The sequence below is a fragment of the Mercenaria mercenaria genome, chromosome 4, assembly GCF_021730395.1.
Source record: "Mercenaria mercenaria strain notata chromosome 4, MADL_Memer_1, whole genome shotgun sequence".
Lineage (NCBI taxonomy): Eukaryota > Metazoa > Mollusca > Bivalvia > Venerida > Veneridae > Mercenaria > Mercenaria mercenaria.
Window position 1 is genome coordinate 39,230,475 of NC_069364.1, and position 14,718 is coordinate 39,245,192.

A 14,718-nucleotide genomic window follows, 5' to 3' on the forward strand; every position below is an offset into this window, starting at 1 on the left:
TCAGAGCCATACATCGCAAAGTAGGTCCACAAAAATAAAAACTGTAGTGTAAAGATATAATAGAAAGGTTGCTTCGCGAATGCAACAACAAGTACACACATGCCTTAAAGCACTGCCGTAAATATATAATATACTTTCTGGTCTACATCGCCTTTGTTATTGAAATAAAGTTAATTCTTTTGAAAAAAAAAAAAAAAAAAAAAAAAAAACAATTAAGAATGTTTATACAAACTTTAAACACTAGAACTAATACACTTGAAACATAAAATGTTTTATCTTGGTTATAAAATTACATATTGCTCAAGCTTTTGTACCCCACGTCTACAACTTTTGCATGTCTACCACCAAAAATTGACACAATTGCATTATATGAGGAAACTGTTACATTCATGGGTGAAGTTTGTAAGCATTTTCTGTATATACCGGTAAATTTGTATGTTTGACATGAAAGCATTCCCCGACTATGATCCGTATTTAACAAGAATTGGAAATGTACAACACGAACAATAAGCAACAGGAATGCGACCTGCATTTAATGAAATATTGGTATATAAGGAGAACACCTGTTAAATAATGGAGTTCAAGTACAGGTGTATAAAGTCTGCGCTAATTCAGCTGTCAAATCTATCTTTTGTTGCTACTGCTAGTGCGATATCCTTAACCCTTTTTACACAAGGGAGACAACCTGTAGAGTGAAATTGTTGAGTGAACACCGTTTGTCAGGAGTAATCCTCTCAACGTTATATCAACTCATCGGAAAGGTAATCTATCTATGAAACAAGCTATACTGGAGAACACATTTATGCATCTCAGTTTTGAAATTGTTATCTTTAATTTTCTTATATTTCTAGATATTTCCCGATACTTTGACGCATATATATATAGGTAGGAGAGATCGTTTTATCCTACCACTATGAATTTATCAGGCCGATATCTGTCTGCCGTATAAACTTGAGGTTTATTCAGTCAATGCATGTTTATACCGTCAATGCAACTGACGGACTACTTGTTCAAGTATATGTGCTATAGGCAATGTAAACTGGGCTAAGAGTTCGAAGCTCAAACATTTCATCATTTTTTGAGGACAGCCACGGTAAAAAAATTAAAAAATTGGTTCACTCTATCCTAGTAAACCTCCATACGGAATGGTACGGTGACGGATTTTAAAGTCTGTGTGAATCGACCTTGACTTTGTTTATTTGGCGTTCACTCATTTTTAGTTAGAAATTTACACAAATAACCAGATTTAAGCAGTCGTTTATTGTAATTATTGGATCTAAACTATTCATGGTGGAAGGAATTTCATTATCTGACATTGTCTTGTACGGAAATGGAGTAAATTTAAGACTGCGGGCATTTGAATTCATCTCAAGCGTGGTTTTCGGCTGTATTTTACAGGTCTAAGAAAGTGGTAATCTGTAAATACACACAATTCACAATCTGTGTAAACAAACAATAGGTCGGGAAAATATTGCAATTTCCGTCTTGCGCAAATGTACGAAAAATCCGCATTCCGGTTCCGTTGAATACGAGTTGTTTATGGAACGAATACATCAGCGGAGAAAAAAATGGATTTCATTGTCTAATTTGAAAGTTACAGCACGTTAAACATCCCATGTGGTAAAATAGGTAATAATGCCATAAAAGAGTAAAGAAAGTGTACATAAAACATAGTAAAACAGTATATAAACCAACTTAAAATGTTGTTGACTTTCACTTTCTTGTTAGACACGCCATAGTTGTTGACTAGTTTCACTGCAAAGAAATCAGCGTCATATAGATGCTTATTAAAACATTTTTATGAGTATTATTATTATATGAATTTGAATTGATAAAAAATGTTATAAAATGATGAAAGTCAGTAAAAAAATGTGTGTGTACTTATAATTCATGTATTATATAAATAAATGAAAGAAATGTTCAGGAGATATAGCGTATAAAGATATATTTAATTTGCAATGAAAAGAAGTACTATACGCTGTGTTTAAATAATAAAAAAATGTTGAAAGTAGTCAGTGCATTCAGTGTGTTTTTATTTCATTCACATATTATGTAATCTGTATCTGATTTTATCTGGACCGTAATGATGTAAAAAATGTTACAAATGCAGTAACACATTAGTTTTTTCTCTCCAGAAACATGCCACCAAAGAAAAATAGAAAATGTTCCTGTAGAAACCACGATATACTAAGTACTTCAGAGTCGCCTGTCTCCAAAATCGATACATGTAAAAAGTTTAGAAAGTGTGCCCTCCTTTTTCTCCAAGAGCATGGACTTCTTGAAACTTACAGCACTTATCTGTGTGAAGAATGTTACCAGCACGGGTTGTTAAATGCTACATCATCAAAACTTTCCTTCGGTGAATTTTGTTTAAAAATTGAGAAAAATGATTAAAGTGATGAGCAGTTTTTGATTTTGAGCAAGAGTTTCGTGAAACTATTAAAAATAAAGTTGAGTGGTGCTAAAAACGATTGCGGCTTACAGACTTTAAAAAATCTTGACCTTGAAAAACTTTGGAGCTCTGTTGATCCCGGAGTTAGAGAATTTTTATTCGGGCTGTCCAACAGTTACAGTGAAAAGCACATGCCTGTGATGAATGCTTATGAAACGTTATTACAAGTTATAAATCCTAAATATATCGGGCCTTTAAATTTTGCAAAGACAGTTATTTCCTACTTCATTTCTGGGAGTAGAAGAATTGTGGAACTGAATGCCACCTTTTCACCGTCTGGTTCTTATGCCACTGTGTTAGACTTCTTGAAAGATAAGGCTACCAAAGACCATAAGTTACCAGAAAGTGCAGACTGTATATATTTCTTCGATAATAATCAAATCATAGCACGTAGCTGGAAGGTACAATTTAACGCGAAACCTTTAATAAGTGTTGTTACTACTGTTGCATGTTTGGTTCCACCAACATTTTTAGACTTGCAAAATTGCGAGAGATTTATGCCTGCCAATTGGTTGTCCTTGCATGGACTTAACAATGAAGAAAATATTCCGGACACAAGCGCCTCGTTCAGGGGCGAAAGAAACGATTTCTTAGTAAAAGAGATTCAGAACTTGTCGCTTACTGGATGTCAACCTCCACCACCAAAACTTCGAAAAGCTGAATTTACTTCAGGCACAGCAAAATCACATTTACCAGAACCTAATGACTCATATGCAGACATAGAGTCGTACGTAACTGGGAAAACTGACATTATATTATTAGACCCAGTACTGGTAAACCCATGCTCATTTATATCATTAGAAGTAGTACTTGATAACATAATTGACAATGCAAATAAGAAGTGGGTATTAGTTGGATGCGACGGCCTGCCATAAGCCTATGTTCGAAAATTATTAACAATTACTATGTATGTCCTCATTGTGAAGAAAACTACCAAAAAAGGAACCTATTCGAAAATCACGTTATGAAAGAAAATTTAAACCTTGATATCAAAGAATACAAAAAATACAAAAATATTTTACTGATACCTGGATTTGGGCACATAGATATAAATGTAATGAAAGCACTTTTTAAATTGATTTGGAAAGTTTGCATTAAAGATTTAGCCGTGATTTTGGGAAGGAAGAGTCTAAAAGCTTTAACAGCATGTGAAAACTGTACTGACCATCACAAGGCTACCCAAATTCTTCAAATACTTTTCGAAAGCCTTAAAATGGAATTACTGAAACCATTTGTTGCCGAATGTGAAGAAAAACATGAACGTCCTACTATTGAACAATTATATGAGTATGTGGGAAAACAAAGTAAAAATTACATTTTTCTTTTCAAATGTACATTTACATACCTATTCGCGTGGAAAATGTTGAAGAAAGGAATGCGTAGAGCAAATTATAACTATATCAAAATGAGTATGGACAAACTGTCAACTTTGTTTTATGGCCCTTTCCTTTTTATTGAACAATATTTACGTCAGGTTTGGGAATGCAATTTTCAGACAAGTAATTGGTATTCCTATGGGAACAAATTGTGCACCCCTTGTTGCAGATCTTTTTTATATTGTTATGAAAGAGATTTTATGTTGAGCCTTTCTCAAGATACACAGGCAGACATTATTACTGCATTTAGTAATACATCACGCTATCTGGATGATATACTTAATATGGATAATCCGTTTTTTTGATCAGTTAGTAGAAAATATATATCCCAGAGAGCTGCAGTTAAATAAAACTAACAACTCAGATAATACTACTTCATTTCTAGATTTACATCTCTCTATTTACGAAAATTTCATACATACCAAAATTTATGACAAGAGGGATGATTTTAATTTGAGTATTGTAAATTTCCCACATTTGGATGGAGATGTACCCCAGGCTACATCTTATGGGGTATATATTTCTCAGTTAATTCGATTTGCAAGAGCGTGTTGTCATGTTGAAGATTTCAATGAACGTAACTTATTTATTACAAATAAGCTTCTTCAGCAGGGCTACCGTTATTATAAATTACGTAAATACTTTTCTAAATTTTACCATCGTAATTCAGATTTGGTTTTAAAATACAGTAGCAATTTAAAATCACTTCTGCGGGAAGGTATATCAAAATCCGCTTTTTATGGGGATGTGGTTTACAAACTTCGTAAGATTTTGGGTCATGGCAATTTTCCATTTGTATTTAGTAAAGTAATTAAACGTTTTATGAAAAGAAGTTATGACCCAACTGTTTTGAGACACACCGCATGTTTGGTGTTCAACCCTTTTACAGTTGGACGCTAAGCTTTCCTCTTTGATTGTGTCTGACGGATCAGGTGGAGGACTCTATGATTAGTAGTTCTTAAATCCCACTAGGACTGAGCTATTTTGATTTCCGTCTTCTGGCCTGTTTCGTCGGGCCCTTAAGGGTGTTTTCCTTGTTGCTCTGTCTTCTGCAAAGGCATTGAGTATATGCGTATTAGGTTCTTAAGGACTGCATTTTTATATTATATTTACAAGGGCATCTTTGTGTTTTACATAACATACCTTCTGTTGCCTTTACGTATGTTAGGATTTCACCTGGCGGGGATTATTTTTATTTACACTGTCTTGTAACTTTGGAACATGGTGGGGGTAAGAGTGAGGTTAGGTGCACCATAAACCGGTTTAAACTCCCCAGTGGTGGTTTTGCCACTGACCGTTCCAAGGCGGTGCCCCACTGTGTTCCTATATTTGTTTGTTTTGTCCTTTGGTGTTTCATTTTCTGTGTTGTGTGCGAGGGTTGTTCGTGTGTGTCTTTGGGGAGGCTGCGTGTTTTGAACGTGGCTTTCCCTGTTGGATATTCTTCCTTGTTTTTTAAATATGACAACCTATATGGATTTGTGGTTCAGATTTGATAATACCGTGTTGCAAGCCCCACCAGAGGTACAAGATTTCATAAAAAAACATATGTATGTCACAGTCGGGGCATCCGAGTAAAGCTGAAGGAGCGGATTTTATTCTTGAAACTACCAATAAGAAAATTAAGTCATACATGCCCCATGGAGTTCCGACTAATGAGAGATGGACAAGAGTGTGCAGAAGTATTGACAACATTGAAGAGGTAAAATTAATGTAAATTTTAATAAAATATGTTGTTAATTTTAACCATGTAGTATATTTTTAGTTATTTAAGCATTAAGTTTGTTAACTTTCACATGTTTGCACATGTTAGAGAACGTATCTTAGTACCATGATGATATTTCATGATACGTAAATAGCGCTAAATATCACGTCAACGTGACGTCAACTATACAATGTATGTTTAAATAATACATGTACAATTTTTCTAATCAAATTTTTCAGATCAAACGTGCATTCATTTCAAACGATCAGCATACAGATGGGGATGATAGAACGACGAATAAGTATTTCAGGTACTAATATATTGAATTTCAATTTTTACATTAATATGACAATTTTGCATTTGAGCCGCGCCATGAGAAAATCAACATAGTGCGTTTTCGATCTGCATGGATGCAGACTACCCTCCGCTTCCACGCAGTCTGGTTAATATCCATTAGTACGTTTTCAAAGCCTATTGCAATTAGGGTCAACATAAGCGAACAGGATGATAATGACCAGACTGTGCGGATGTGCATGATGGTCGGGATCCATGTTGCTTGCAAAAGAACTATGTTGGTTTTTTCATGGCGCAGCTCATTTATTTATTTTTTCTTATTTTACTGTGAATGTTCTGTGTGCTGATATTATTAATTCCAATCCTAGTTAAAACATACTGATATTTATATTTACAGGAAGTTCACTGCACCTGATGCTGTAGAAGAATATTCCAATAAGATTAGAATGTTTTTAACTGGCGGAGGACAGCCCACATCTACAGACGACAAACCACTGGATCATGATCTTGTTAACTTCGATGTTAAATGCGAAGCAAACAAAAGTAAATACTATGAGAACTTTCCAGATGTACTGAGGTAATTATTTTGTGATATAGAAAAAAGTATATTACCAATTTAAGCAATATATGTGTATATAAATTGCAGGTTAATGTTTTTGTCTATTACCCGGTATACATTTATATAATATTTTTGTGTGTTGCTACAGTCCAAACTTGAAACTTATTTAAAAAAGAATAAAAAAAAATCGTGTAATTATGCATTTGTTGAATGGTTTGTCCGTAGGTACATATTAATAGTGTAGTAATTAAAAGTGTTAACGTTGTCCAATGTTGCGCATGTCAATACTTTTTCTTCTTATTTTTCCTGATAAGGTCAGGAGTGTAAAATACTGTACAAGTTAAATAATTTTCCGAAAGAGGATGACAGTTATCATTTATTGTTCGTATTCCACCTTTTCTATTGGTGCCAAAATACATAATTAAATTATCATTCTGTTTATTAAATAGGATTTGTGAAAGAATATTCATTACACCGGATGACAGAAGTAATCATTTCGACATTACCCCAAAAAAAACAAAGAAACCATCCAGAAGATGATAATCAATCTGTTGAAGGTAATACTTTTTCATCAGTATAAATGAATTTCGATATTTCAGTTTTGAATATACATTTTTTTTTGAGCTACAAAGAATATAGCCCGTTTATTCAAAACTTTACACACACATAACATATATACATATATAGATACATACTTCTGAACAGATCAGTGAACAGAGAAAAATCATTCAAATATACATCAGTACGTAATTCAATATAATATGTATAATGTGATTATAAACAAAAAACTATAAGAACATTCAAATATACATCAGTATGTAGTTGAATATATTATGATTGTATGATGATTCGAATGTGGGCGTGTAAAGTATGATGTTTTGTTATGAGATAAGAGTCTAAAGGCGTCAGAGAGTTAGAGTATGAGTTGGAAAGAGATAATTCAAGGAGAAAAGGTAACTAAAATGGTCCGAAGAAAGTAACAGTATCCTTCACTTAGACCTCCTAAATGTTGGGATGTCGCAATTTATAGCGGCAGCCGATCCCATTTTTTGTTATAGCTGGTTATTTTATTCTTTTTTAATGCTATGTGCTTTTCAATTTCTTTCTTTGTTTTGAGATAATTATTAAACGATTCAATCCCTGGATTATGATTTCCTAATTTGCATTTATATATAAAGTATTTTGCTAAGATTTTAATTTATTATCTGTTGAGTTGGAGATTTTGTTTGAGAACCAAATGAAACATTTTGGAAGTTTAATGTATATTCTATACCTTTGTTATTTAAGAATTGTTTGATACATGACCAAAAGTCTTGTACGATTTGGCATTCCCAAAAGAGATGGTTCAAAGATTCTATCTCCATATTACAAAAATCGCATAAGCTAGATTCGATTATTTTGCACTTATGCAGAAACTGATTAGTTGCTATAATCCTTTTAAGATATTTATATTGGAAAACCCTTAATTTTGAGTCTATACAACTAGAAAAGTCGCACTATATATCATTCTCCAATTTAAATTTTCATAAACACTATTCCATTTAATTTCAGATTTGTTTATTGTCATTGTGTTTTGTTTTCTCTGATATTGTTTATATAGTAATTTATTTGGTTTTTAACTTTCTGAATAGTTGCAAATAATGTCTCTGCCTCATCATATTGATTATCATTTTTAGCTTTCCTTCCATTCACTTGGAATATTAGAGACGATTGTATGATAATTAAGAAATTCTGAATTGTTTAGATTAAACCTATTTTGAACTGTTACAAATGGCAAAAACTGATTTTTTCTAAAGTCGTATATATTTCTAATGTATTTAACTCCAGCTCTAAACCATTCATTATAGTACATGGTTTTATTTTCATTTTTAATAAAAGAGTTGTTCCATATGATTTCATTTGACACACTTCCTACATCTGAGTTGAAGTTTATACGTGCCCAACTTATAAGTACGTCTTTTAGGAATGTGTTTTTTATTTTTCCTTTTATATCGTTTTCAAAGATGTTTGCTTCAAATAACAAGTTACCGCCAAATTTTTGTATTTCTTTTTTGTATATATCTTTCCAGAAGCCTGTATTTTCAATATTTGTTATGCGCTTTACCCAACTTGCTTTTATTGAGCTTATATATGCTTTTATATCTATCATCTTACGTCCGCCTTCTGCATATTCTTTTTTTATTACATTTCGTGCGATTTTTTCTGGTTTATTATCCCACAGAAAAGAATATATACGTTTTGTTATATTTGTCAGTATATGTTCTGGAGGATTTTCAAGGACCGTTAAAGGGTATATTATTTTAGGTAGAGCGAAGGTCTTTATAACAGTAATTTTTCCAAGTAAAGTTAGTTTGTGTTTTTGCCATCTATTTAAGCAGAGATATAACTGTTCTAATTTATTATTTAAATTCATCTCCACTCTATTCTTTTGATTTGTAAATACAATTCCTAGCGTTGTGGCTTTGTCAGATGTCCAATTAAATGATTTCATCTTGCAAAATATTTTGTCTGTGTGTTTTAGGGACCCGATTCGTAAAATAGTTGACTTTTTTGTGTTTAGTTTTAATCCGGAAAATTGACTAAATTCTTCGATTTTGCTTAGCAAACAGTTAAAAGTTTTTTTCTGACCCATCTAAGATGAACGTTGCATCGTCAGCAAAAAGTGATTCTTTAATCTCATGGTTTGTTAGTGTTACACCTTTTATATGGGGCTCATGTTTTACTTTTAGAGAGAGAATTTCTATCGCTATGATAAAGAGATAGGGAGAGAGAGGGCAGCCTTGTCTTACGCCACGACTTATACGGAAATATTCAGACAGATGTCCATTATTTGAAACACAGCCTTGCATATCGTTATAAAAAGTAGTCACCCACTGTCTTAAAGACGTTCCGAAATTAAAGTATTGAAGAGTTTTCATAAGAAAATCGTGATCTAGACTGTCAAATGCTTTTTCAAAATCGGCGAAGAAAAGTAGGCCAGGCTTATTATTTCCATTTAAAAAATCAATTATATCATCAATTAATCTTATATTTTCTCCAATATATCTCCCTTTAATGAAACCAGTTTGCAACTCATCTATTATATCAGACAGTACATTTTATATTCTATTTGCTATTGCTTTAGTTGCAATTTTATAGTCAATGTTTAAAAGAGATATAGGTCTCCAGTTGTTAAGAGATGACAGATCTTTATCTTTCTTTGGTATCAGATTTATAATTCCTTGTTTTTGTAGTTGAGTTAAGTGACCTAAGTTATAAGAATAATTGATGGACTGAATAAAATGTTTCTTTAGCTCTGGCCAAAATATTTTGTAGAATTCTGTAGTTAGTCCATCAGATCCTGGGCTCTTGTTGTTTTGCATGTTTAAGAGTGCATTTGCACATTCGCTTTCTGTTAAGAAACCTTCACACGACTGTTTTTGAACCTCATTAAGTTTTTTGTTATTTTCTGGAAAGTTGTAAAGTTCAGTATTTGACAGCGTGTCTTTTTTTATACAGTTTTTCGTAAAAAAGTTTCGTTTCTTGTAATATTTCTTTTTCGTTTGTTATTTCATTTCCGTGTACGTTTAATCTTGTTATTAATTTGTTTTCACTTTTCTTTTTTTTCTAAGTTAGAAAAATATTTGGTATTTTTGTCCATGCCTTCTATATACTGTGCTTTTGCCCTAATGAAACAGCCTTGTGCTTTATATTGAGTAATGCTATCTAGTTCCTCTTTTTTACTTTTAATTTGATCATTTAGCTGTTCATTTGATTCATTGTTCTCAAATTGTTCGTGTAAGGTATCAATACTTTTTATAAGCTGCTTTTCCCTTAATGAATCATTTTTTCTTTTTAAAGGAGCAATACTTTATTGTTACATTTCTGACAGAACCTTTTATTAACTCCCAACGTGTATTGGCATTAGCTTCATGATTTATTTCCACAGTTTCATTTATTGCTTTCTTTATATCCGTTTGATATTTTCGTCAAATAAGATTGAGTTGTTTAGTTTAAAATAACCTGGGCCACGAGACTGAGAGGTTAAGTCAATATCAACAGTGACTAATGAATGATCTGACCTGATACCGGTCGTTATCTTCGTATTTTTAACTCTGTTAGAAATATTTGATGAAATAAGAAAATAATCTAACCGACAAAAAATAGGAGGTTTGTGATTAGAGTGCCATGTAAATTTTTTTGTTTGTGGATGTAAAACACGCCATATATCTACTAATTCAAAGTTTTCAGCAATGTTTTTTATTTTATTTCTACAGCGCATATTTGTGTCTTTTTTGCCATTTTTCTTATCCATATCAGTATCCAGAATAACATTAAAATCTCCCCCAATTATAAGTGTTTTGTCATCATTATCCGCTATGAGTCGTTCGAGAGTATTGAAAAATTCTATATCTTCCATATTTGGTCCATATACATTAATTATAACTAGTACCGTTTCGTTTATTGTTACCGTTAAACATTGCAGTCGGCCCTCCACTATCTCTTCATGTTTTATTATTTCGTATGAATCACTTAATAATATACCGACTCCTTTGCTGTTAGTACTGTTTCCGCTAAGAAAAACATTTGAACCCCATATACTTTTCCATTTTTCACTTTCCGATTTCTTACAGTGCAATTCCTGAAGAAGACAAATGTCAAATTCACTATCTTTTAACCAGTTTAAGACATGAATTCTCTTTTTGATGTCCCCGAGTCCCTTTGTATTCAAAGAACATATTTTAGTAGTCATATTCAGTTAAAATACCATGCTTACAAGAAAAAATGAGAGATCGGCTGAACGTTGGTTCATTTTCGTCAATATTCAATGTTGCCTGACCTTTAAGCAGAGGATATGATTTCCATGAGACCTCAGAAAAGGAAGAAAAGAAAGAATTAATAGAAGAATTTCCGATAGAGAAAAACGTTTGAAGCATATCTATGTGTATCTTTAAAAAGTTTTAAGACCTTCAGAAACTGTAAAGATGATAATAGGTGGATATGTGTACTACAACTAACAATGGATATAATCTTCAAATTTGCTGCTTTGCGACATACATACTGCATTTATGTAATTTTCCTGTATTTCAAAACAACAGCATAGAAAAATGAAACAGATTACGACTGGACAATATTAGTATGTATGTCTTATCTACAACGAACAATAAACATAATTTTTTACATATTGCATTAAAGTAGTTTTCTTGTATATCATAAAAAAATCTGAAACGAATTACAATTGGTCAGTTAGTGTTTTTATACCCGTGCTACCTCAAAATGTTACATTTTAATATAAGAGAAAACAACAGTTTCAACAACTATGAGATGGACTATATATGTATTGATAGCATTTAAGATCCTTTTGCCCTACGGTAAATTATTTGCAGGTATTCTATAAACATTCACTTTCAAAATACTGCTACAATGTAAACATACATTTTCAAAATTGACAGCGCATAGTGTCGTGTTACGCTAAAAACTGCTACAATAACCACAGAATTGAGGGAAAGTGTTTACAAAAAGATAGTTCGGCATTACAAATTAATAACAATCGTATGTACTAAATGTATCTTAACATAACAATAAGAACACATACAGTAGATAGCAAATGATACATAGTGAATATTCGTTGTTTGGTGTACATTTACTTATATCTTACACAGATAAAAATAATTCTTTTTAAAAATGTTCATTGCCTTTCAAACTGAGATTGATCCTAGTATATAATTATGGAGAAAATGTATGCAACTCTTTTCCCCCGAAAAACGAAACTGAGAAAAGAATACATGTTGTCTTCTTCAAAAGTGTAATAAGCAACCAAACGAGTTAAGTCCATTTAATAGCCCCTCCCTTCTAAAGTTATAAACGCACATGTATACATATTAAAATGTGAGGGATAACTTTATGGACAGTTATGGGAGAAAATACAGTCAAGATTTTTCAATACTTTTACTTGTTATCTCCCTTAAAACTGCTATCTACTAGTAAATCATTTGCCTTCATAATGTTTGTAATATATATTTAACTTTATTATGCATCTCAAGTGGTTAGAATGTGTTTTCCAAAGTACAAGTAAACTTGAAAACTCATTTATAACACAGTGCTTTATATCCAAGTATACTATTTATATACAAAGACGAAACCCGGTGTGCGCACGTGCGCGCGTTCCTTGCTATGTACATGAGCGTCTGCTGAAAAAATAAACAAGTCCGTTCAAAAATCGTATTTGTCTTATATAGTTGTGTTTAAGAGATCTTAAAAAAAAGCGTTGAAAATCTGAGGAAAATTTAATTCCCTGAACATTTCTTACGACTAACAGAATATGTGTCAAAAAATATAATTAATATCCACAGCAGGAAGTTGGGATCTCGGTGCGTGCATGTGCGCGCGTTCCTATCTATTTAAGCGTCTGATGAAGGAGATTCCGCTCTCAAAATCATATAAACAAACACATTTATAACACAGTGTTTTATATCTAAGTATTCTATATATATATACAAAGAAGAAACCCAGTGGGCGCACGTGCGCGCGTTCCTTGCTATGTAAGCGTCTGCTGAAAAAAAGAGTCCGATCAAAATCGTATTTGTCTTATAGGTGTGTTTAAGAGATCTAAAAAAAAGCCGTTGAAAATCTGAGGAAAATTTAATCCTCTGAACATTTCTAACGACTAACAGAATATGTGACAAAAATAAAATTGATATCCACAGCAGGAAGGTCGAATCTCGATGCGTGCACGTGTGCGCGTTCCTATCTATGTAAACATCTGGTGATGGAGATTCCGCTCTCAAAATCATATTCGACTTACAAATGTATTTAAACGAGGTACATATATATGTAAAAAATCAAGTGCAACTGTTCTAAACATTTCTAAATATAAAAATAGAATTTATATACTCGTCTGTAGAGGTACGAAATATTAACCTCTGTATTACTGGCTCGAATTCGATAAATAAATACACTATTAAAGATAAGTAAGTATTGTTCAAAAACAGAAGTTTAACTGAAGTATATCATAAAATAAATATATCATCAAGAGTAAATTAAGTAAATAGAATAAGGTACTCCCTCAACATATTTTACTGTCACTGATCACTGTGTTTTATTTTAACTATTTTACAGTCACTTTTTCTTATTCTGATTGTTCATCAGTTCATTGCCTTTTTTAACTTTGTCACTGTAGCTCTGTTTCACATCGGTGTTACTTTCTGGCCATGGAAGATTCAACCAGTGCATGTAATCTTTGTATTTTATTTGTTTAACAAATGATGTGTCCTCGTAATTTTTTTCATTCGAACCATTGGTTGTCTCCCCTTTGAAACGTGCAAACAATTTTCCCTCAAAGGACCAACTGTTAATGACTTGATCAGGGGCCTTGCGTCGAACCGAAGCAAGTACTGTGTTGTTAAGGGGAGTCAAGTCTTCGTTCATATAAATCCCACACTTCATTTTCCTGAGATTGGCAGTGTGTTTCATAACATCCATTTTTACCTGTCTCTGAACAAACCAAATTTTGAATATACATGTATAAATGTTGTTCATTAAAAACATAAATTATGTTTTAGGGCATACATGATGCCGGAGGTATAGAAGAATCAACAGTTTTAACTCAGCAGTGGTCAAAGGACGTCAAAAATGGAAAGAAAAATATATTGCTGACATTTTACAGAGAAGTCGTGCAGTGTTTGCAAGACATCACAAACAGAAATGCTACCCTAGGTAAAGAAAAAAGTACAATTTACGAATAACTTCAATTTAATCACGGTGGAAAGGACAGAGATAAGGCATGCATTGACAAAACTTAGGTGTAATCTTTTTGCTTTTACCAAGCAAACACTTCACGTGTAGCCAGTAATCACAATCATCTTGCGTGCAGCCTATCCAAAGTTTCTGCTATTGTCTGGTGTCAGCCTCATAATCTCTTCCACATACCCTGCAAAAGCGTTCATTTCCAAAATTGTTACCAACTGTATCTATCAAACTGCACTGGATTTCTGAATCTGTTGTACTAATGTGGTCCTTTGCTGCCTTTACCGCCTTTGGTGACATCGCGGCATTGGAACATCCAGCCGATTTATTGTTATCTTCCGGCGGCTGATTCTATATAAAATGGAAACATTTCCCGCGATTACATGATTTAATTACATAAGTATATACCACAATTAACATATTTGTAATAATAACAACCGATGTTACATGAAAGTAACATTATTTATTTTATTACGTTTTAATTTTCAGACGTTATCGGTTAAGACAAATACGTACTAAAACAATACCATGCTGTTTTTTACATTTTTTTTTTACAAATAAAAAAGAAGAATAAAAATATATCCTAAATACATTTATAAAAATTGTGAAC

At 32.6% G+C, this 14,718-nt stretch overlaps 1 protein-coding gene across 1 annotated transcript; it reads left to right on the forward strand.

The window, feature by feature from the left end:
• Window positions 1–992: 992 nt before the first annotated feature.
• On the forward strand, window positions 993–4,828 carry LOC123553344 (uncharacterized). Its single transcript, XM_045343077.2, has 2 exons — window positions 993–1,629; window positions 2,136–4,828. Exon 2 carries the CDS (start codon window positions 2,584–2,586, stop codon window positions 3,325–3,327), a length of 744 nt encoding a protein of 247 aa, XP_045199012.2. The 5' UTR covers window positions 993–1,629; window positions 2,136–2,583; the 3' UTR covers window positions 3,328–4,828.
• The last annotated feature ends 9,890 nt before the right edge of the window (window positions 4,829–14,718 follow it).